The following is a 25,902-nucleotide window of genomic DNA, read 5'->3' on the forward strand; positions in this document are numbered from 1 at the left end:
TAGTGTTACTATCTCTCCAAATACACAGTATTTTAAATATGCGGGGCTTAATATAAATAACTGTGGAAACCATTAACTATTTCAAAGGCAGTTGGTGTTTTTCTGTGATATAAATGGGAACATTTAATACTAAATGGCATATTCAAAATACTTGAGAAACGAGATAAACAAAGTAACATGCATCTTACAGAAATTTTGTCACAAAATTATTACAGAAAGTATGGCAGCTGATATGAAGTATACTTGTGATATGTATTTTGATCCAAAATATACTTTAATCTAAAATATCCTAAGGAGATTCAGAAACAGTATGTGTAAGGACAGCTTCACATATCATTAAAATGAAGCCATCTTGAGATGAATATATTGTCAGTTCGTGTCAGCTAGACTAAGAAACAAAGTTTCTGGGAGAAGAAATGAGAAATATATCTGACAAAGGAAGCTGTAATATTAGATATAATTTACATGGCAAGGATTATTCAACAGACCATGGGGCAAACACCTTCACTCTTAATTACAAGGCCAGGTAATCTTTGAAGAGCACAACTTTTTTTTTTCCATTTCAGATGAAACAGAGCACCTCCAGCAGCACTGAGCTGGGACAGAACTGTCTCGGCAGTGAAAATGCCACCCACTGCAGCAAGAACGCTGCTTCCCTCGGCACCTGGGTTTTCTTTGGAGGTTTCCCATATACAGCTGAATAAAGAAGGCTTCTGAATAAAGTTCTGAATAAAGAAGGCTTTTTTGTTGTTGTTGTCTGTTTTGTTTTTTAATCCTTCCCAGAATTTGAACACTTATTTTATGGCAGATCAAATTACAGGGTATTACCAAAAACCCTACCAGTATGACAATGAGCAAACATTGCTGACTAGCTGTTCCTTTTAAAGGCAAAAGAACAACCTCTTATATTTTTATAGTACCATAATTGTTTTATCCATTGGTAAAAATGCCTAAATCAATATATATATATATATTTTTTTTTAATGGTGAATTATAATAGAAGTTAGATCTCTGAAATTCTAGACTTCTGTTCCTTTGCAGGATGGAGGTCTTAAATAGCAACAAAGCAATAACCATCAACTCAGTGTTCTGCTGATAAAGTCAAGTTTTCACTAAGGAGAAGGGGAAGAAAGTCCCTCCACTAAGCTTAGAGTGAGTACATTTCAGAGGAAAAATTGGCTCATGATTTTAACTGTGAAAACAGATGATTCAAATGATGCAGAATTTTGTATTTGATTTAAGATGTCTTTTTTTTTTTTTTTTTTTTTTTTTCCCTGTTAGACCAAGAAACTATATCTTATTTACCAAAAAACATTTGTGCAACTTGTATTTATCATTAAACAGTTGCTAAAATCTACACTATGATATACTTGTTCTATTTAGCAAAATATCATCTGCTAGTAAGGAAAGAAAGAGGTCCTGTTTTCCAATGGAAATTCTTACAGGAATAGCAATTTTTCAAGTTGAAAGCTGAAGATATCTACACAATAACAAAGAAGGATTGAGAGAGTACAGCCAGCAGCTGTATGGAGGGGCTGGATAAAACTTCAAGACTGCACGAGTATCCCAGAAAGCTGGTCCTTCTAGCAACTCCTTGTTTCTTGGTAGTGTAATCATACTGCTCTTATCTCTCTGCTTTTCCCTTGAGAGGAGTAAACACTTCTCTCAAGATAAGAGAATCATAAATGACAGACTTAGTAAAAAGTGGTCAGGTTTTAGATTGATTCTGGAGAATTCAGGAAGCTTTCAAGGCAAGTGAGTTCCAAATTTCCATTACTGCAAATTGTGCCGTCATGAAGGCAAAAGAAGCAAAGTGTCTTTACACAGGATTACCAACAGTTAAGCTGCTCGCATCTATCTCAAGGGTCTAAAGCTTAGCTCCCATTTCTGTTGCTATCTTCCTGGATGGAGTTTATTACTTCACTATTTTTTTTTTTTTTTCCATTCTACAATAAGAAGCGTGATTGTAACATAACTGAGGTGCTGTAAGAACAATTTCATTTAAAAAAACAAGCTAACTGCAATACGTTCACAAAGAACTCTGAATTTACTGCAGTCAGACAGCCCTCACAAACCTTCTGCAGCTTTGTTGAGAGTTTGTTGTTTGACTCTGGTCTGAGTTAAACTAACACTACAACAGTGGTTTTCAGCTCACTGTGAAGGAAAAAGACTTGAGAAATACAGTACTTTCCAGTATTATCATTGCTTGAGAAAGCAGGAGAGGCAGAGAAACAGCCAAGTCAGAAAATTTTGACCAGAAATGTGGATATGGGAGCAAAGTTTGCAGACGTACTAGAGAAAGCATGGCCGAGGGGGTAAAATAGACAAAGAAGAAAAGAACACCAAGGACTCAAACCCAAAACCAACACAAAAAAACCTTCATTCAGAAACTGAGCATCTTTGTGAAAATTTTAGCTTTCTCTAGAAGCAGCTTAAATATATCTTAACTGTTAAGTCTTTTCATTGTAAAATTGGATTTCTTTTTTTGGACAAAATTATAGTTTTGTAAGGAAGAATTGGTATGTCGGCTAGCCTAAGCACTACTGCCTGAAATCTTCAAACCTTTAATTGTATCACATTCCCACAAAGAGAATTCTGTGGACTACAAAGGATGCTTCCACTGGAGTCCATTCATTTTGCAGGACAAACAGAGCAAGATGTCAGACTGTTTCCTTTCTTCCACAGCTTGACAGAGGTAGGAATGGAGAGCACTGCCGTGTGCGTGCCTGGTACTGTGTCAGTGAGGCCTCTTCTGAGGGCTTCAGCGCACCAGCTTTGATTGGCTGCCACCACTGCAAGATCAGTTCTCTTGCAGAGCTGTCCTGCAACCAGAGATTGCTCACCCCACACTAGAGTGATGGAGGTGTAGCAGCTGAGGGGTCGGCATGCATTCCCCTCCTCTGAGTCTGCTGAGGAGCTGGTAACCTCCAGTGGGGAAAGACAGTGAATGACTGAGCGGTACTAACACAGTCACAGCTGTTTCCACAGACAGATTCCGTCAGCGTCTCAAAAAAACACATTACATGTAAGAAAGAAAGCTTTTCCCATTGGGAATTGAATTTTTATTTTTTTTTTGGTAATCAAAACCCCACAGCAGTCTTAAGGGACACATTTGTTTTAAAGAACTGATTTGCTTTGTGTTTTATCATTTCACACTATTTTGCTACATACACACAGGTGGTGTTTTGGAGACTGTTTTCCTGAGAAAAAAAATTAATCTTCGTCAATTTCAGGCAAACTGAGAAAAATGTTGAGAAGTGAATAACATTTTGAACTTTTTTTTTTTTTTTTTTTATTTTCTTCTAGCATTCTTAGCTTGCATACAAGGAAGAACTCTACATACTAAAGAATACAGGTTTCATCTCTCTGCATTTCTATTCTGCACACAGAATGAACTTCACATCAACTTGTCCACAAGTTTAGGAATGCTGGATGTCTGGACCAATTACAGACCTGTAATATCTCCCTGCGTCTTTAGGCTGAACCCACTGTCCTGACAGATGGAGCAGTAGTATTTCCTATCGACAGTACTGCAGCAAGAAACACAAGCTTATTAACCTATTCCATTATTTTAGCTATTTTCTAAGCCATCTGCTGCTGTTAGCTTGCTGTCACAGCATCCAGAGCTCCTCTCTAAGTTCTACAGGGCAGTCACAATGCAACAAAATGATTTAGATGAGAGTTAAAAAGTTCCACACGGAATGATACAGGAATACCACAGTGTCTCTAAAATTTGCTTCATATTTGAATTTTAAAATCAACCAGATGCTGATTGCACCAAAGAAATCAGACTGTGGCAAGAATGAAGATGAACTTACCTCAAAATATGTGTGGCTTTTTGATACTATAGAGATACCAAAATCAAAAATCTGCAGGCAGATCCTGACGGATTTCAACAAGCCCAGACTTTTACATAGCTCTTACAGCAGCAAAAAGGACAAAAAGGTATCCAAAAGGGACAAAAATTCAATGAAAATCAGGACTTCTATAGGATCCTTTCCAGGAAGAGGCCAGTTGGTGTGAAAGTAACAGGCATATAAGAAATCCTCTGTTGCGGAAGTGAACTATTTTATTCTTAGTGTCCGCACTTCCACAGTCCTGAGGGTTGTATGTAGTTTCTCAACAACATGAGACTTTGAAATAAACTACACCAAAGCCTTCTTACAGTGTTTCCAAAGCTTGGCAGGATTCTTGTTTCTGCCTGGGGTATACCAGATCACAAAACCCTGCAATAAAATAGCAGTAGTGGGTTTTTTATTTGTGCTACCAAATTGGTCACAGAGATCATGGAGAAGATGAACTTAACTGCAGAATGTTCGGTCAGCTCTTTTGCTCCATCACTGACAAGTGAGAGAAGAGGTAGAAACAACATTTTTTTTCTATAGGAATGACTGTACAGAGGAACTCTCAGACTCCTTAATGGGATAGGAATTAAAAATTTATTCCACATGAGAGGGAGGTTTCTGTAAGTTTTGAGGACTCAGTGATTCACCTAAGTTCAATCAACAGCATAAACAGCCTGCTCAGCTTCAGCTGTGAAACCCTCATGAGCATTGCCATCAAGAGTTTTACTCCAGAAAACAAACTCCTTACTATCTATCAATTTTATGATTCTATGATTCTGTGATTCTATGCAGCTCCACTCAGAATGGTCAAATGTAGATATATACAAGGGTCCAACTAGTTCAACTATTTGGCTAAAGAAGCCAATTAGACAGAATCTCCTATACCTGCCAGTATTTGAAAGCTATAAACGAAGACAACTAGGGGCAGAGAAATAAGAGCACACCTTCTTAAGGCTCATTTGGGAAGTCAGTATTTTTTAAAGGGACAGGATAGAAAACTAGTTGACAATGAGTCTTCTCTTTTAGCCACACTGCTTTGATGTGCACCCAAGAGTTTGCATTGAAGCCATGAAAAGCAGTCCACACCCTGCTGTAATTCCCTTGCTGCAAGAAATGGCCTTGTGACAGGAAAAGGCTATGGAACAGGTCCAGTAAAGGATTCAGGCACACAGAAAACTCAATTTGGCAATAGTTGATACTTAGGCACCTAACTTCCAAAGTGGCACTTCAACTGTTAGGATATGAGGCTTCCTATACAGGGCACAGTAAAAGCTTGTTAACTGCACAACAGGATACAAGCCTGGTAGCAGGTGGCTAGGATGTGTGTGACAGATCCAGACCAAGCAAACAGAGTTTCAGTAATCCTACCCCTCATCAGAAGTCAACGCTGCTTTCCGAGGGCTGTAGACACCTCCACCCATGAAGACCTACGGGCATTCAGACATTCAATTAATGCTTGCCAGGGATGTTTCCTTTGTAGAGGACTAAGAGTTTCTGGATCTTCTGGGGGAAAAAAGCCTTCCATTTGGGTCCAGACTGGGTTTATCCAAAAGGAGCATAGTACAGGCCCCTAGGTACCTTCAATACCAAATAACAATATCTCTCACAAAGTTCATATGACTCAAGTTACTCTTTGTGATAATGATCTTAGTTGCCATATTTTAAAGCTTGTGTTTAGTGACTTCTGTGAAACACTTTAAGATATGGGATGGAAAGAATGAAGCATAATTATAATTTTTTATCCTTGAGTTAAACAATGAATACGGATTGTAGGAAAATTTACTTTTAAGAAGAAAAGCTTCTTTTCAGTAGGTTACAAAAATACAGATTAAATGCTAAAGTGCACATTTACAGCTGCTGGAGACAAAAGTGTAAAGCTCCTATTTTATTGATAATTGTTTGAACATGCTAGAAGTATGTAATAACCAAGCCTTGGATTATAACTATGAAAGAATAAATTACGTGTTTTTATGTTTGGTCATGTTATAGCTATGATTCTTTTGTAGTAAGCTAAATATACTTTAAACAACATATGCTCCATTAGGAATTGCTTCTTTGTCAAGATTTTGATCTCTTTTGAATCAATCTATAGCAGCTGTGAGTTGTTTAAAATACTCTTATTGACTCTTCTATAATTTGCTTTCTTTGAACAGCCTGTGTGCTGTAACATTTGATCAAAGAAATAAACGTATATTTAACAACCCAAAGTAAAGTGCATGCACATTTCTATAACAGTGCACTATAAAATGTAATTGTAGTTGTCTATAGATCACACATGATGATATAAATAATGGGTTTGAGATTTTTTTTTCTAATGCAAGCCTATTCAGTATATCACACTTTTTTCCTCTTTAACACTGCTCCCTTTAACACAAATGCATTAAAGCAGTTAATTAAAGTTTAGATCACAGATAATGCAACTTCTTTTAATAGTGTATTTACTCTCTCATTAACAGGTAGCTGTACGCAAAAGTGCCCACAGCAATATTAAGTAAGGAAGACACAATAATGTAAAGTTGTGCATTTATAAACTACAGCACATAGAAGATGTTGATTGAAACCCTGTTTTAAATGTCTTTGTTGTTGTTGTTGTTGTTCAAGGAACAATGTCTGTTTAAGATTTAACTACCACAGAGAGATTAGCCGTTCTGACCTGTGGACATTAATTCACAGATGACCACTAGACTTGTGAGTATTAAAAATGCAGAATAAAGGGTAGGTGTTTGAGGTTTTATAGCCCTGCAAATTTGATAATTTACATTAATTTCAATTGTCTTTTATATACACAAACGCATAAGGACTCCTTGGATTCAGGGCAAGTGGAGCCTAATCAATATTAGCTACATAATACATAAGGATAAATGCAAATTTTATAGTACACAAATAAATAATTAATTTTGATGTTCTTACTGTAACAAAGGGAGAAAAGTCAGCATATTTTGAAGTTTAACAGAACATTTGCCAGAACTGTGAAAACAGTGGGAAGGTATCTCAAGAACAGATAGAGTTACCTGCGTGCAGCCTTGGGAAGAAACATGGAAGAATTTTGCTTCATGCAGTGTGGAAGGGTGAGGTAAGCAGCTCTCTTGAGGGTGAGGTAGAGTAGGCATGAAGCTGGATTTTTTGTATCCCCATCCTGTCTGGTGTGTCTTCAGGAAACACCTCCTGCACAGTTCCTCTGCTACTCAAGAAGGGGCTTGCCTATTGCTAAGTTTGTGGCATGGAAGCATATTTACTGCACATTTATTTCTCCATATAGATGCATGAATGCTACTCAGTGTATGAACAATTTAGGTCTCAATTCTGCTACTTTTAAAACTGCTTCAAAAATAAAGCTACAACACTGCGTACTCTTACTGGAGCATTCAGCCTTTTCTGTGCAAAGTGTTCCACAGTCTGAAACAGGACCTCTATAAATGTTTGTAGAAAGAAGAGCTATTATACTATTACTTACTACAAAAGGTGATAGAATGTGCCCAAATTGCTGTCTGTGAAATTGTAACCAGATGATTTTGAAGGTTCCCATTGACCACTCCAGACTTTAAGTTGGGGGTGTAAACATACCCGATCAGTGAAATTTACATTCCTCATTTTTTGATAATGTTGGACTCCTTTTATCTAATAAAAGGAGTTGTGAGCAGAAGCTAAGGGACAGCATCTGGGAACATCTGTAAACTAAAGAACTCATTGTAAGCATGTGAAAAACTGTGCACCACTTGCTGATTTTGCAGGAATCTCAGCATCCACAGTCTTCAAGTGTGGTTTGATGGGAACAGCTGACAGCTTGTGGGAGTCCAATAAAACAAAAAGTCTGTCCAGAACAGGAGGGCAAGTCCAGTTGTCTGTGCTCAAGACAGTTGTGAGGAAACAGAAGACATGGTATTACTACACTTCTGATTATTTTACTGTGCAGAATCCAGGTAAATAACCTCATTTTGTATTTACCTTTCAAAGCAGGGATGTCTTGAAAATGAAAAATGGGCTTGCTCACAAAAGCTTTTGTCTCTGGAACACAGCAATAAGTAGCTCACTATCTAGGTTGAAAATGGTAATGTAGGGTAGTGTGCCCTATTTTTCCAAACTTGCAGTGAAGATACAATACAGGAATTCAGCCTTGATAATTACTAATACACCACACAGACACAATTACACCCTGTGTACTGCATAAAGGAATCACTTGTGGTCTGCTTCCATTACAAAGAGCAGTAGGGGGCCAACATGCAAGAAGACAAAAACGCTTTAGGAGGAGGAAGGAGACCAGAAGAGTCGATGTACCCAAATACAAGGACCTTGATTCTTTTTGGAGTGATTTAAGTCCCCTTCCATCAATTATCGTCCTTTGTCTCCAGAGTCTTATCACAAGCAGCATTACAGGAACTGAACAAAACAATACTCAGGCCCAAATAGCCCTGTGAACTGTACTGACATTTCCACACCCTGTTGCTGTGTTTGACCAGGTTACTCAGATTAAAAAAAAATAATAAAAATACAACACAAAACTAAAAAAACCCACAACAAAAACTCCATACAGACTAACAACAAACATTCCTGTTTTAAATAACATGTTCTGCCTTTCCTGGTGTCTTTTCTGCTGTCGTTATAGCTGATACCTCATGTGATACCTCACAGTGGTGGTACAAATACCTTTGCAGCCCAAAATGACATTGGCTTTCTCTAATGTGACAACTACCAAATGAAAACGGTCTGCTTTGCAGAGTTCTCAACAGGCTTATTATTAAGTTAATTAGATTCTCCCCCTTGCCATTTATATCTCCTATATCCTCCTGCATAAATCCAAGTTTTGGATACATGAAAAATTATAAACAACAACATTGACCTGGGTATTACAAGAATTACCAGGCCACCAAGCAAAATTTCTGAGTGAAATTAGCCATCTGTCTACTCACTTGCCTTTACTGCTCAGAATCAGAGTAATAAACTTATCTTTAGCAATAAGCGAACTTCTGAGGGTATGATCCAAAGTATGAAATCAATGAAAAGTATCTATTTTTTCATTCATTTGGACTGGATATGTGACATTTCATGGTACTTTTTGACAGAACATTGCAGCCATTGCTCATCTGAAAATAAATTAAAAAACATGTGGAAAGTTAAAAAAAAAGAAAAAGGGGGGGTGGGGGGGACCTTAGGAAAGTCAGCTATTTTTGACAGTAAGTCAGCTTCTGTGAAACAAAGCCTTGTCTTTTAGAAAGTATTTACGATCTATGAGAAAAAAATAAAATAAAATAAAATAAAATATATATATCCCTGGGCTAAAATGTTTATTGGCACCTAAGAGTCTGAAGAGAGCAAGTCAGGCCTGTGGTTTTTTGAGGGCACTTTATCATCGCCTGCATTCTCAAAGGGATCTGTGAATGAATAGAGCTGGATTACTCAGCCTTCTATTCCACGCATATTCCTCTCCATTTTCCTTGGCAAGACTGAGAGCCAAGCTATTTTTAGTTAGGCAGTTTTCTATTTTTAGATGAATATCAGTTGAGAGACATTTGTCAGGAAAATCTGAAAAAAGAAAAACACAAAGGGGGGAGGGGATGAGGCTTCCCATCTCACATTGTGAAGCAAGCCCTTCAACCTGTAACTCCAGGCGTTTCAGCTGCTTCCAATCTTGGAAAAATAAAGAAAATTCGGAGTTCAGGGATTTAAAAATAAACCTACCCTCTGGCAAACAGACCAAAATACAACAAGATGTTACTATGTGAAACAGTGACTACAAAAACAAAGAACGTTCTCCAATGACTAGATTGGGATAAAACTTTGGAGCTATTAAGTTATAAGAATGTTACACAGACATGTAAGATTTTTCCAGTTTCTCGGCCAAATATATCATGTTTTGGAGAAAGGAACAGTCATCTGAGCTCTCAGACATACAGATTTATGTTCCCAGTTTGACAAAGAAAGGAATCATGAAAAAGATTTGAAACACATGTATATTCTACCTATAATTTTCATCTTTGCTATCCCACCATTTTTTACAAAATACAAGCCAAATAATTTCCTAAAACATTGAAATATTTTTAAAGTGACCATTAAGAACATAAGTATAAAAGAAAAATAACAGAAGGAGGATCTGACCAGTGATAAGGACTGATCCTCAGTAAGTAAAAACCAGGAGGCTCCTCCATTTGCATCCATTTCTCTTCTCTCTATCCCTGCGCTCTACTTCTAATTATGGAAAAGTTAATCAAGTGAGCTACTTCTCTTTCATTTGACATCTATTAGGATTAAAAAATATGTTTCATGCCAACCAAAACCTTGTTGCAAATAAATCATAGTGGAAAGCTGGCCTTTTTGAGAAAAATAGAGATAAAGAGAGAAAAACAAAGAAAAAAAGAAAACAACTCATTCTCTTAGCTGCATATTTCACTTACTGGATTAATATGATGTATATTCAAAATAAAATAAAAAGCAATATCTACACTTGACCTTTTATTTTGTAACAGGTATAATGGTTTGTGGACAGAAAGATTAAAAACCTCATGTATAAGTGAGAAGAAAAAAGTTCTATTTATTGAATGTAGTAGAGGGACTAATTTGGATGGAAAATAACTAACTTTAACAATTTTCCTGATGTGAATTTTTTCTTGTGATGTTGTAGTAGCTAATATAAAGTCCAAATTAATGGAGTAATGAGCTTAGGTAAGATTATCAGATTTTAAAAGATTCATTTCTTAATTATTTGCTTGAAAAAAAAGAAATTAAGATTGATAAAGTGGAGAGAACATTTTTAAACATTTTTGAAAACAGTATATTTTCCTCTCCATGACCTTTTTGTACTTATCTTGAATAGCAAAAATATAGAAATAAACTCATGTAAGAACTGTAGATTACAAACACATTTTCCAAAAGCTTGAAATTGAAAAGGCAAGCAGTGAAAGACTAAAGGAATATTAAAAAAGAAAGAAAAAAAGGAAAAAAAAAATCTTAAAGCACATCCCATGATTTTGTCATACATCTGGTTAGCAATAATGGTTTGGCTCACGTTTACTAAAAATGAAAAGAAAAGCAAATATTTAAAAACCCTAAATCATCATTTAAATGAAATTCTTTGGCCAGTTGACCCTGTCCAATCATCTCCTGGCCTGTGGAAACTGGTAATAGTAGCTGTTTTTTTAGCAAGCTGGTCTTCAACCAATTTACAAAGGAAATCAATAATGCTATTCCCATTTTACAGATAGGGAAACTGAAGCTTTATGAGGAAATGTGACTCGTCCAAGGTCACACAACAGTACTTGGCAAAGCTATTAATAAAATGTAAGTCTCATGAGTCCTGGTCCAGGGCAGTATCCAATAGACTGCACTGTCTTTAGATCACCCTGAATAACCTTTCTTACATACAAGTTTACTTTCTATAATGCCCCAGATCTTCAGCCCATGGTAGCTGAAATAATTCCACCGATTTCAACAACTGAAGAACTGACTTGATGCATATTTCACAGCTTGTTTATATGCAGTTTTATGTTATGATGCCTGGAGAAGCAAATACTCTTATTACATTAAACAAAATCCAGCAGTTGCCTTGCTTGTCCTCAAAGGAGCACACTTAGAGTGCTATATGGGCTTATTTACTACAAATATAAAGATAAGAGTCTTAATTGATATGAAGAGGCTTTCAGAATCTAATTAACCTCCCAGCTACTCATTAGCTCTGTGACCTTTAGAAATAATTGACAGAATGATTTTTTTCCCCTTCATTTCATTCAGAACTTCCCCACCAAGTGACTAATTCTACATGTGCTGCAGAACCCACAGAACACCTGTAAGAATTGGTGGGTTAACATGCATTAAACCCAACAGCAAAAAAGGACTGTGGCATTCCTTTCATGCACAATATACTGCCCATGCAGCCTGTCTCATACACCCAACTTCTGCTGCCTGAATGCCAACTTCATTCATTCTAGCCTTCTGATGTGCTAAAGATGTACTGAGTTCTAAGCCTCAAGGAGAGCCATTGGAAATTTAACACTATTTCATGCATCTTACCACTCTGCTCTTGGTCCTGCTAAATGTCTATCAGATTCTCAGTTTAAACTAGTTCTCCTACAAAGCTCTGGAAATGAATTTAGCTGCAGTACTAAAGGACATGGTTTAGTGGGCAGTATTAGTGGTATGTGGACTAGATGATCTTAGAGGTCTCTCCTAACCTACGTGATTCTAAGATCCTATTCTATGATTCAGTGATTCTGTCGTTAGTTGTGTGTTTTCATTAAGCATTTTTTAGAGCAGTGTTTTCTTGGTAAGCAGTAATAAACACACAGACACAAGCAATAATATGAGTTCCACCACTCTACACAGAATCATATAATAGAATGATTTGTGTTGGAAGAGAGCTTTCAGACCTTTCTGCAATAAGTCAATTTAGCAGCAGGCAGTAGAGCAATGAAGATGCATCACCATATGGAAATCACACTGAAAGGACAATGCTAGATTCCTTAAGAAAGGATTTATATTTCTGGAATTATTTAAAATTGTGACTTTTGCTTGTGAATTACAACTACCTCACAGACAACTACCAACACCAGCACAACAGTCATAGGCTAATTAAAGTCCTCTATGGCAGCTCAGGCTAGTTCCTGACAGTCTTCATTATCACTAGGAGTTCATCCTAAGCAAGTTTATCCAAATGTACCCAATTACAGTGAGAAAAAGATGGTGGGGCATTAAGTGTAATGTGATTCCTATCATGCATACTGAAGGAACAGCTGCTGAGAGAACAGAAAGAGGACAGAAGGACTTCTCTACACTAGAAGGCAGAGGGCAACAGAAAAAAAAAAATATGCATGGCACCGCAACTGGCAAGAAGTTAAGAAAGATGAAAGCAAGGTGAGGAGAGCCCCAGAATCCATCCAAAGGTGCTCATTTTTCGACTGAAGCAGGATTAATATATTTTACATGGAGAATCTTGTTATGGTATAATCATGAACTTATTTGGTGTCTGTTCTTACTGTGACATGTTTGAAGTAGGGCTGTAAATTTTGTGAGAGTGAGAAAGAGGCTGAAAGGGCATGCTATGCTTCTAAGTATTCAGTAGGAAAAAACCCCACACAACAGAAATCACACACACTCACACAGACACACAAAAGAAACAAGTAGCACCAAAGAACCCAAACCAAAACAAACGTAGGATAATGCATAGCTGAGAAACCAAATTATTGTAAGGTTTTATTGAAGAAAGATACAGCATCATATTGTAGGAGTTGAGTTCTTACTATTTGTAAGTGTTTGCAAAGGAGCTTGTATTCCTTCTGTGTGTAAAAATGATTTAGAAAGAAGAAAAGTAGAAAGAAAGGATTAGTTGAAAATAGATATTTGGAGGAAAGAGATAAAGGCAGAAAGTAGGAGAGTTTTAAAGAATGATCTTTACAGAATTCGGAGATGATCTGATGGGTTAATCAGAACTGATAAATGAAGGTGAGACAGAAAAGAGAAAAACTGAAGAAGTTTGTGTTGTTCCTCTTTGCTTTTTACCAGTGATCAGTGGTAAAGCAGAGGGGAAGTGAGGAGGTGGATGTACTTGTGCCAGAAAATGGAAGATATGGTTAATAGGATGAATTTGAAAGGGCTGACCTAGTAGGAGAACTTGAATTAAATGCTGTGACCACTGAATCAGCAGGGGAGTGGAAGCCAGCTGGAGAAATGGGACAATAAGAGCAGGAGGGTCAAAGAAACCGATGTACCAGGGGCCTAAAAAGGGTTGAAAGGTGGAGTGGTTAGTGAATTGTGGAGGGATGATTTATGTGCATGCCGGGTAAGGATCAGAGTGTTAGAATTGGTGTCTGAAAAACAGAATCAAAAAGAAGGTTTAGTGAAAACTCACTAGAGATCTGCTAAAACCGAGCTGGCAGTCTGATGTGAAAGAAGTGACAAGGAAGCAGGGACACTGAGAGAAAACAGGCAGGAAATTTCACCTTAAATCAGAAGATTGGTGGCTTAGATGAAGAGCCACAGTAGATTTCTGCAGCATGGTTAACTCTGTAATTATATTGCTGCCAATATTCAAAACACTTCTCTGTATTTATTCTCTAAAATATGCTCGCCTGATCAAAGAGGGATGTCCTTTCTGAGCTCCTAAGTGGTGGGCTTACAGTGCTTTGGCATCACATTCTATTCAGACTTATTGATGAGTGACAAAGAAATGTCACTGAAATAAGTTGTGCTATATTATTAACGGAAGCATGGAGAGGATAGGGCCTTATGTTAAACAAGCACAAAAACTCCATAATGCAGGTACTTCTTAGTTGTAAATTTGACACACTTGTTCTCCATTTCTTCACTTCTAAAAAGAAGTCCTCTTCTATGCAATTGTGCTGCCATTAAATGACAGACCTAAAAGGTAATTTTTTATCTGTTAAAGCACATATTGACAGACTTCTAAGGAAAGACTGTAACTATTTGTGAAGAAAACTACTGCACACAGAAAAAGTGTGATAAGTGCCTCAGGATTCAGTTTTAAATAAAGAATTACAGATCTTCTAGTACTTGCATGGCAGGATTTTAAATGAGAGCTGCTGAATGCATTATTTTTAGTGTTTGTTACATACAAGACTGGTAAGTTAACATAAAGATGAAAATCTTCTTTCCTTCTCAGCATACACAGGTACAACAACTCAACACAGACTCTGCTGTTTCTTAAAGTTACTAAATCCAGCCACCAGCACACAGCTTTTAACTGAAGGAAAATTGAATGAAAGTCTGTGGCGTGAGTGGTTTGGTGGGTGAGGACATAAAAGTTTCAGTTTTAGGAATCCAGTTAACACTAAACAGAAGTCTCAAAATGAATCCTTTTTTTTTTTTTTTTTTTTTTTTTTTTTTTTTTTTTTTTCAGAACTAATATGCATCATAAAACTGCCACACAAATTTCAGTGAGACTTGCAGTAGTTGCCGCTGTTTCTTAAAATGGACAAACTTGCATTCTGAATGCAAATCTTTTCTCCTTCAAGAGTGCGAATTAATTTTTAGTAACCAGTGGAAATTGTAAGTGTATTTACTGGGTAATAACTGAAACACATTCAGCCTGTAGATAATTTGTAGGAGGTGTAGAACTCAGATACGCCAAATTGCACATTAATAAATTCCATTTTGAATGAGGGAACTGCAAAAGACAATCTCAGTTATGTATATATTGCATAAAAATGTAATTGTTACATGTGTAGAGAAAGTAAAAACTTTAAGAAAAGAAATATTAGACCAAAAGTTAAAAAAAAATTACACAGAACTCAGTGAGCTGTAGAATACTCTCTTCCCTCTCCCTCCATTTTACGTCACACCAATTATCAGATTATATAGCTGTACGTTGAGTAGGACCAAATTGCTCCATTTGCAGTATCACAAGTATTAAAAGATACCATATTCTAATTAATGATAGCATAGTTATGCTGCAAGTAGAAAATTAGCTAAATGGTTAATTATGCCAAAAGCGAATAGAAATTGGACTAAAGAGTTTTTACAGTATAAGTTATATTTCAAATTTTTAAAAAAGTTTTCATTAAATCTACGCAGAAATCTAAGAGCACAGTTATGCCCTTTATTTTTCCATTGAAATGAACTTATCAAACAGTCATTTAATTAAAAATGATGAGATTTAATAATACTGTCTGACTCTCAGAAGTTTCTTATTGCTCCAGAAGGACAAGATTAAAAAATTGTAAGTGCAAAATCTAGCTGTCACAAAGTTAAAAAAATGGACTACTTACAAGGAAAGTATGTGTAATGTAGACACTTTGACTGTTCAATTTATATATTTAAATATGTGGCAGATTTATATCCTGTATCTAAAAATATCCAAGCTACACCAAGTCAAGAAATTTCTCAAACTGCATATTCCTGAGGGCCTTGGTCTTTCATTGCATTATTGTTAATTGATATTGTTAATTATCAAGGCATGGTAATACGGGACTTTATTCTGCACAAGAACTCCTTTGATCCTTGCCTTTGCATGGCTTATGTATTTTTCATTGCAGATAGAACACCGAAAACCATAAAAGCACAGCAGTCAAATAATTTAATTCAGAGCTGACAAAACAAATGGAAAAAAGACCATAAAAAAGCACTTCTTTGCTAGACTAATGAAAGAAAAGAATGTTTATTTCAGATACCTATTTTCATTTGGCCACTGCTTTCAGAGCAGTGAAAAAGGATACTAACAATTTTGAATATTGTCAGAAAATTATGCATTGGTATGCAAAAGTGCCTGCAAACCAATACGAATTGGATCACTATTTGTGAAGGGAAGGAATTTGGTAGGTGCAGACAGTGTTCCTTCTGAAAAGTTCTAAGCTATAATAAAATAAACATTACCTTAAATTTTATATTTCCACCCAAGTTCCTTGAAAAGAAAAACAAAAGCCCTCGTGGCCAGAAGTTTTCATTCATTGCAAACAAGTAATAAGTCTCTAGCTTACTGGCTTACTCTCCCATTCCCATCAGAAATCCTGCAGGAAGAAGTAAAGATATCACAGGAAACTTTTCCTGCTAAGAATAATCTGGCTTTCTGCCACTAAAAGAGGACAGGGAATTATTTTGGGGACAGATTCTGAATTCTGCTGAACAGGACGTGGGCCAAAACAGTGCTGGGTGACAGGAAAGGCTTCATGTCTACGTAAGAGGTTTGAAGCAAGAGAGGAAAAGAGACGATGGAAAGGAGGAAGAAATTATATAATTTCTTCTTCATCCTAACTCAAATATATATACATATTTTCTGCTGTCAGAACCTGATCTTCCCCTAACAGAGGAGAAAATCTCTGGGGGGTCACAGAAGAAGCAGAACAGTACAATCCTATATGTTGGCTTAAGGATAGGCTGAAAAGTGATGTAGATTACTGTAATATTTGCTGACTTATGGCCGGACTGTAACATCTTGCAACAAGTGGAATAATGCCTATTGTGCTGGTATACCATCTCAGTTTAAACAGTTTGTATGTAGCCTATACACATTGTTTCTTCCATTATTAATCACAAGTAATGAATAATGCGGGTGCCAGTTCTGCAAGTCACATTTTCAACAGCATCAAGATTATTAAAAAATTGGAAACTAACACCTTTTAAATCACTTGAAGTAATTTAAGTGTGCAGACTAAGGTAGTCAATATCACGATCAAAGTTTTATTGATTTTCAAGTCAAGACCACATCCTTCCAATTGTTGCTTAGGTGCCCTGATAAAAGGACTTGTATAAGGCACATAAGCAGTTACTCTGAATGTTTTGCTATTACAAAAAAAAAATCATTGAAAGCTACAGTTATGTTGGATGGTTTGAATCTTAATGTAATTAGATATTAAGCAGATTTTTCTGTAAATATTAGTGCTTAACATTGGACAACTTCAATTTTAATGAATAATTACCAGTAAAGGTAGATACAACTTGCCCTGTGTAGTTCAATTTTTTAAATGTAATTATAGGGTGTCTCGATCATTCTGATAGTATTTCTTTGATACTGTTATCATTATATTATGGTGATAGCATTCTGTATGAGAGAGAGCTGAAGCAGTATAACTCACAAGTAAACTTTTCTTGCATTCTGTAGATTCTCCCAATTCTGTAGATAAACAGAAAACTTCTAAAAATGTCACCTGAATACCTTACAGCACTAGTTCTGAATCTTTCTCATGTGTCTTTTAGAGTGTATATTTTCAGCTCCTGACTGGAGGACATTCTAAGTTTTGGAGTGAGGAGACAGTGCATGCAATGCTTTTCGTGGAACATACAACTGGGAGCAGCTATGAGACATGGAGTTTCAGCAGGGAGGTGGTATTAAGGGCATGGAAGGGATTCATGGACAAAGCAGGATAGAAAGCTGGGCATTTGAGGGCTGGTGACACCATCACAGGAGCATCTGCTGAGTGTATCAGACTCAGCAGGGTAACACAGATAACAAAATAAACACTATCTCTCAAGTCTCTGCTGCTCTCCTGCACTTCACACACTGTCTTCAGCTCCTCCAACAACATGCCTCCATCCGTGTTCTGCTAACTTGCTGCTAGATCATCACCCAGGACCATTTTATGACCCTTTTGAAAGTGTGATTGGGTGTGTCTGACTTCAAGAACACAAAATCTTACCTCAACAATATCTGAATTCGTTCGACTCTCATGCGGCTCATTATACTCAGTATACTTCAGCAGCACTTTGTCCATATCCGTGCTGGCGTACTGGAACAGTTTGTTGGTGCTGTTGAAGATTATTAGAGCAATCTCACAGTCACACAGAACACTCAGCTCATAAGCCTTCTTCATTAACCCAAATTTCCTCTTCGTAAATGTCACCTGGAGAAAAGAAAAAAAAAAGAAAAAAAAAAAGAAAAAAAAAAAAGAAAAATGCCCAAGTTGGTCTTTGCAGTTTTTTTGTTTTTGTTTTTAAATATACCTGTCGTAGTCTTTGAACTGAGCGAGTTCAGAAAGAAAGTGCATACATAGAAACATAGAGTTTAAAAATAGAATATGTTTGTTATGTAAGTGAGGAAAGATATTTTATTCTCACTGCACAATCCTCAAGGTACAGATAAAAGGCATGGGACATTTTCAAGTAGCACTATATAGCGTTGGCGCTACATCTTTCCCTGTAAATTTTTAACTCACATAGTTATGCCTTGAACACCCTGTGCTGTGTCTGCGTTTCCCATCAACTTCTTAAAACTGCAGCTTAGATTTGAGAAAGCAAATAGTTTGAATGCATGCACTAAACTCCTATTGTTGATAGCGATTCACTTAAATCAGTTCCAGCCACCTCCCAGTTTTTCAGCAGAAGGAATTATTTCATATAGAATTTAAGCTGTATAAGAAAGATATGTTGTTCAGACAATACAAAATACTTCTGGAGAAATATCTGACATAACATAAAAAAATTAAGGACATCTTACTTAGTGCTTACATTTTCATGTGAAAAATGAGAATGATAAATTAAACATAAAAAACACTAGTTGTCCAGCAACAAATATCTCTGAAATATGGCCTCTTTCTATACACAGATGTAGTATATTTTATCTCCTTTCAACTCAGATTTTAAGGAATATGAATTGTCTTTTTTTTTTTTTTTTTTTTTTTTTTTTTTTTTTTTTTTTAAATATAAAGGACTGTGGGTCACATTATGAAAGGATAGACTTACTGTTCCCAGTATGTCAGCTTGTGCACTGACACCCCATGCAAGACGAGGTAGTAAGAAAAGCATTTGTACTTGTACTTAACTAATTTTTACACAGAGACTGTTTTGATTAAGAAAGACTCTGCACAATAAATACGTAAATGTTTTTCTTCCTTTCTTCTTTGCACTTAGCTTACAAATTCCAATAAGAAATGTCCAATAGTGTTGAAGCTAATTGTATGCTCGAATGCTTCCCTTTCCTTTCCCTAATAATTTTCCCCTTTTTTGTAATTTTCAGTTTTTTTTCTTTTTTTTTTTTTTTCAAGTAAAATATGTTTTTAAACCTATTAGTAATCAAATTTAACACGTAGGCAAGGTATTTGATAATCTGATAAGGACAGGCACTCAACAGTTTATGTCTGCCTCATTCCATACTTGTTGCTTAATGACCACAAGCAGTCGTACCTCTGCACTTTAATGCTGTGGAAAGAAGATTCCTCTATACATGGTTCATAAGACTTCTGTTTTATCTCATCAAACTCCTAATGCAGGTTAATGCTAACTGTAACCCCAGCCTACCTTTAAATCCCACTAGGTCATGCCATGGAAAACGTCACCTGTAAGTATTTCTAATCCCTATTTGCTGTCCATCTCAAAAAGAGGGGGCTGTGTGCCAACACCATGAACAGTTATTCTTCCAAATGTATACTGAATGTCTCTCCTCTTATTGTCACTTCAATTTCTCTAGCCTCTGTCAAAGAACCACTAAGAATAATACATTCCCATTAAGTACAATTATTCAATCATTTTATAAACACACTTTACGCAGCCCTCTTCTCAAGTATGTGTAATTGATTTTAAGTTCTGTCTCATCTGTCTCAATGGCTTTTGAGTTTGGGAATGAATAATGTGATAGGTAACAAAACTATATTCAAATCCTGAAAAAAAGCCCTGATCTTTCAAACACTCTTTTAATATTTTCTCTGATTATGGAAAATTGCAATGTATTTGTTGAAAAACATATACTTAATATACTTAATATTTTTGAAGAAGCCTAACATACAGAAAGTAAAATGGACTAACTGAACATATTTTTCAGCAACTAAAATGCCTTTCAATCAACTTTTTGACCACAGTGCTGTAGGTGGAGTGTCTCTATACAGTATGGTTTCTGTTGCACGTAAACCTCAGAATTTAGCATGTTACAGCTTCTCACCATCAAAGAACACGCCAGCAAATGTCTTTAAAGCCACTGTTAGTGTTTACTGTTAGGTCCTCCTGAACATTTAGAGCAACCACACAGCTGTACTGTACAGCACATACTTATTTCATAATACTTATCACCAGACTGATTCTGGCTTGAGTTCCTTTTTCTGGAAATTGAAGAAAGAACAAGAGATTACCTAGATACTACTTTTTTTCTTTTTCTTCATTTTTTTTTAAAACATAATTTCAGTTTCTCTGAATTTGATTTGCTATTAGCTCCTTGATCTTTCTGACATTTTCTAAATCTATTAGAGAATAATTTATGCAACTGCTACTCAACTGTTAAAAACCAACAGCATCTCCAGCAATTTTTCTACAGCAATCTGCAATTACTGTTGCACATCTATACATACATATATATAAATATATGTAGCAAATGTATTTATGTGAAATTACCAAGCTATTGAAATAGTTTCTGGTGTGAGTCAGCTTGTATTTAAATGTATAATGGAAGGTCAGTAACCTTGGGGAAGATTAAGAATACTCTTCAAGCTGTTTAGAAACAAATGATTTTTTGCACACTCTTTTCTGTGCAGCTACACAAGGAAGATGAAAATACTTCTCTCCCATACTCTACAGTGTCTACAGAGGAGTAGAAGCCGACAGTTTCCTTATTACTTAATGCTGGTCTTTTGGTCTCAGTTTGTTAACCATCAGTTATGTTAACCGTACTCATCTAAACTAATAGTATCAAATGAACACTGTACAAGAGAAGAAACAGATAAATTTTTGGTACCGCAGAAAATTTGCAAAATGGTAAAGAATAGTAAAACTAGATTTTATTTATTTATTTATTTATTTATTTATTTATTGGTCTTGGTAATAGGTAGTGTGAAATCTGCTCCTAAGATGGTCTGCCTGCATTTACGAAATTTACTTTAACTGACTCAGCGCTGAGAATGAATAAGACAGACACAATTCACATGACATAAGCTTCTGACTCACTGCAGCTACAGTATCAAGAACCCAGTTGGTCACACAGTCACTTTACTATTCTATGCTGCACTCAAAATTCACAGGCACGACAGTATCATATCTCCTCAGTGTCATTTTGTCATTTGACATTAAGTGACACTGAAAGTAAACACACATCCAGTAAGGAAATCTTTCAACATATTTTGAAAAAGCACATTAACAACAATAATAATAATAATAATAATAAAAACCAAACAACATGTATGTTACCAGTATTGGTTCAATATTTAACTTATTATTTATCTATTTATTTATTTATTTGTTTTTCCCAGTGGAAAGAATCTAATCACTTTAGTATTCTTTCCCACAAATTTTAGTTAAGATATGGTTAATTACGCTCGCTGTCTGAACAACTGATAGCCTGTATGTCTTTTTCAGTTTACACTTTTTCTGCTTTATAGGAGAATAATAGGCTATGTATGAAGTCCTCTCTTTCTGGACTACTATATTTTATAATGGTAGTATAAGAACAAATAGGAATGAATATAGAGTGGAGGGAGGAAGTGGAACAGATAAGAGGACAGCATTCAACTTAAATCTTTTTCTTTAAACCTTTTTTTAGTATGTATATTTTAAACAGAAGATTTGAAACCGTGACACCATTTTTAAGTACTTTTATGAGGCCTTTTAAAGAATAATCATAAATGTGTTGTAGAAACAGCAAGGGGTAGGGTGTACCACATTTTCCTCTGCAACATAACAAAAAAACCCACGAGTTCCAACCCTGCACAAAACAACCTTTCCAACCCTTGGAAAAACAAAACAAAACAAAACAAAACCCACTAGTTTTCTACTACTAGTCATCTTCATACTATACTTTACTTTCTTATTTAAGGATCATTTAAAAAAATAATTAAAACTGTCCTCAAAGCAGAAGTAGGGTTGCTAAATTCTGCAGCATTTTTGTGGGCAAAGGAAAATAAACGCTGGTGACTTTAAACGCTGTGACTAAATCAGATACTGATTTTAAGTATTGGAAAAATTGAAAAAAAAAAAAAGTGAAGAACCAAACTTTGAACTTCCTTGATATAAATCAATGTAAGCTTTTGGATTAAATTCTGGCTAATGATGAGAACTACAGTATGTGCTAAAAGATAGGCATTGACAAAAGAGGATTGTTAAAAGGACATTTTTCCACTTCAACTCTGGCTCTTCTTCAGTACCATGGAAACACCTCTCAACTAGCTCTTCAAGCATAAAGCTGCAAGAGTCTTCTGATGGATGTTTCACAGACTAGTCACTGCAGTGTCTGTGTGTCTGTGAACGGATCTGCAGATAGCCTGAATCCATAGCTACATGAGCACACACTGTGATATGTTCCATTTTGTTGGTAATTTGGCCCAGAGTCAGAATTTTTTCAAAACTATATGCACTGGAAGATATATATATATATGTATATTTTAAATCATGAGTATTAATTCACTAATATTCTGAAATATAAATTTAGATGTGTGTCCACATGTTTATGTGTGGACAAGTCCATCTCATTTTTCAGTCCAGATACTTTAAGACTAACAGGTTGTAGTGGACATGTGCTATAGTCTTTATCTAAACCTTTGGCAAGAAAAGATGCTATAGATGCTAATGCATCAGTGGAAGAAAAGAACCAGCCATGAGCACTTTCATTTGATAATTAGTCTTCAGGACACTATATTAATATATTTATTTTAATTCAAATCCTTCTAGTTCTTCTTCTGATATCTCAGACACTTTGAAAGGCTGATTTTTGGATGACTGAGTTGTTAGACCGATGTCATTATGAGTTCTCTACATTTGTTACTAACAACCATAGCATATGTGATATTTTTTTCTGTTTTGAAAGTACCAGCCCCATGATCTTTCCAGCCATTCTTCCCAGTCAGTGGCAAAGTATCAGTGTTCTCCTTACTATTTCAATTATACTGATAGATAGCTGCTGACATAGGAAAATGAGAGGTACAGGGAATTAGCACATAATGCTTCTCATATACATTTCCTGCCATTAAACATATGAGTAATTAGTGAAAAACAGGGACAATCGATGCATAGAAGTATCAGATATGGATACTGTTGGGTCAAGAAGAAACATGATTCTTTTCATCCTCACTAAACCCAGAATATCTAAATTTTCTACACAGGAGCTAGATCAGTAACCATAGATAAAACATAGGTGACAAGTAGGTGGTACTATATAAGCCTGCCTAACCTTAAACACAGTAAAATGAAGATAGCCATGTATAAATCAAGAGCCTACTGACTAAAATGAACCACCAGGCAGATCTTCATATGCTGAAAACCCAAACAGAATCATAGAATCATAGACTGGCTTAGGTTGAAGAGGACGTTAAGGAAATAAATAGTTGAGAGGCGAGAGCTCTTTGTAATTCTCTCATACTTGGTTTTTGTTTAGAATTGTTTGTCGTATGGCAAGACTCATCTGCAACAATCTCAACAGCAGCCCTGAGTGGGACTGGGAAGCAGCACCAGTGTAAGATTCACTCTAGACAAATCTTCCTTTATGCAGTGCCTGGCAAATCCTATTAAATGAAAGGCCCTTTAAAGAATATTGAAGAACCCTTCAGCAGCCTGCTTCCACTTTCTTGTAACCCTCTACCATAACGAGCAGGGATAAGACAGCAGTGATTTATGCTGGTAAAAGAGCTATTGTTCTGGAAAGCCTCAAGCATATTGAGCTGTGCCTTGCTGAATAGTCCAGTTAAAGAGGAGTTCTAAACAGGATGCCCTTAAATTATGGTTGCAACAAATAAAGTGTTCATGATCTGTATAAAAAAGAAGGTTTTGTACCACTTTGTTACTCCCTATTTTTATCATATCAAAAACATAAAATAGTGATATTACTCAGTCTACTCAAGTTCTACACATGATGGTGGATCTCAAATGAATTTTTCCTTTGTAAATCAAGAGAGGAGGGATAACTGTGAAGTGTGTTAATTAATGGACGATACGGCTACTCATAAATTAGTAGGCTATGCATTATTAGTATGCTTCCTGCTTTAAATTACAAGTTAAGGTCTAAAATCAGAGGTTAACCTCTGATACATCAATTCCTTTTATTGAATCTGAGAGATAAGATAAAGTTACATACAGATACATACAAATGTATGCATAATAGGGAAAGACATTATATTAATGAAAAAAGATCTCCATTAAAAACATGATAGCTGATAAAATACAGAAGAAAGCGAACTTCTTTTTTTTTTTTTTTTTTGATGTGCTATCACCGGTTTTGGCAGGTACAAATAGATGTTTAGAGTAAAAAAACATGTTTACTAGCTCTGTGCTGCTAAAATGTTCATAAGGTAAAGGTCAAAGAATATTTCTTTCCCTGCTGAGCAAATGGTCAGGAAGCACATTTGTCTGCATTTCCTGTCATAACAGGAAGAGTGTAACTTCTTCCTTTCCACAATGGCTTCAGTTCTGCTTCCCACCTCCAGGTCTTTCTCCCTTAGGGCTTTCCAAACCATTCCCTGCAAGACAGTAAAGCTGTGCCTGTCTGTACTCTTTTCGACTCTGCTGTGCTGGCAGATACTTCATTCAGTACTGCAGTCTCTTTACTTAGGTTTCTTGCTCACACTTCAGATTGAAAATAATTTGACCTAAATATTTACCTCATGCTAATTTACTCAAAATTATATTCAGAAGTAAATTTGTAATACAAGCACACTTAGCCTTAGATATAATACACTCTAGAAATTCGTGATTCAGATCAACAACTCCCTTCTAACATTCCTTCTTGAGCAGTCTCAGGTAATGTGAAATAGGCTGTTTCAGGCTTGTACAGATAACTATAGTTTTGAAGTGATGGAAATGTAGAGTGTATTCCTCATTTATGGAAGCCTAACCGTAAATATAGTCCTAAAATATGAAGAATAAATTTTATTGTGTGCAATTTAATGCAAACATGAGAGGTGATTAAAATATGTAAAAGATAAAGAGCATCTCATATTTTAGACAAAAGATCACTGAGCAGAATGATGTTTAGTTGCATAGTTAAACATTTATGCTTTTATATGGAAACATTCCCTGGGGGAAAAAAAATTGCACAATCACAGATCCTAAATAATAAGAAGATTGAAAATATCAGGAAATTAGTGTACAGAAGTTTCCTGTGTAGCCTGTGTTCATGTTAGCACTAGTATGCAAAGCTCTGCTCTGTTTCTACGGGGAAGATTCTGATTCAGCCGATAGTCTCTTTCTCTTTCCTTTTAAATAGACCTGAAGCACAGATAAAAATAGATGCATGAGGCTGAAATTAGTTTTGAAGCTAGCTGCATTAGGTATCGAAGTCAGTAGAACAAATCTAGGTCTTCCTGCAAACGGTCATTTCCCTCCAGGATATTCTTCCTCTGTCCCATAAACTCTCTATACTTATCAGCTTTCATTTGTTCTCTTTTGAGCTTGATGTCTGTAGCAAGTGCTTTTTCATAATCTTACAGGTTTGTTGGAACCAAAAAATGATTGAAAATTATATTCAGGAAAATATTAAGCAATTCTGAAATATTGCACAGAATTACATAGACTCGATACTTTAAGAGGAGCTTCTTTAATATTCAAATGCCTTAACACTGAAGTATACATTCCCTATGGTGTTTAATAGCACTTCAGCCCCCCAGCTTACAAATAGAAAGATTACACATTCAAAGTTTTAAAACTTTCAGTGCTCAGTTTTAAACAGTGAGCTAAGCTCAACGCAATTTTAACTATGACACTGTCAACAGCATGC

At 35.9% G+C, this 25,902-nt stretch overlaps 1 protein-coding gene across 7 annotated transcripts in view; it reads right to left on the reverse strand.

Moving 5' to 3' along the window:
- The window catches only part of MEF2C (myocyte enhancer factor 2C), a 123,234-nt gene that overhangs the window by 44,673 nt on the left and 52,659 nt on the right, over positions 1-25,902 (reverse strand). For all 7 annotated transcript variants that reach the window (XM_072360321.1, XM_072360318.1, XM_072360319.1 and 4 more), the window contains exon 3: positions 17,921-18,124. In XM_072360321.1, the coding sequence (XP_072216422.1) occupies positions 17,921-18,124 (204 nt within the window). The remainder of the gene's footprint in view (positions 1-17,920; positions 18,125-25,902) is intronic.

The sequence above is a fragment of the Excalfactoria chinensis genome, chromosome Z (assembly GCF_039878825.1).
Source record: "Excalfactoria chinensis isolate bCotChi1 chromosome Z, bCotChi1.hap2, whole genome shotgun sequence".
In the NCBI taxonomy this organism is placed as follows: Eukaryota; Metazoa; Chordata; class Aves; order Galliformes; family Phasianidae; genus Excalfactoria; species Excalfactoria chinensis.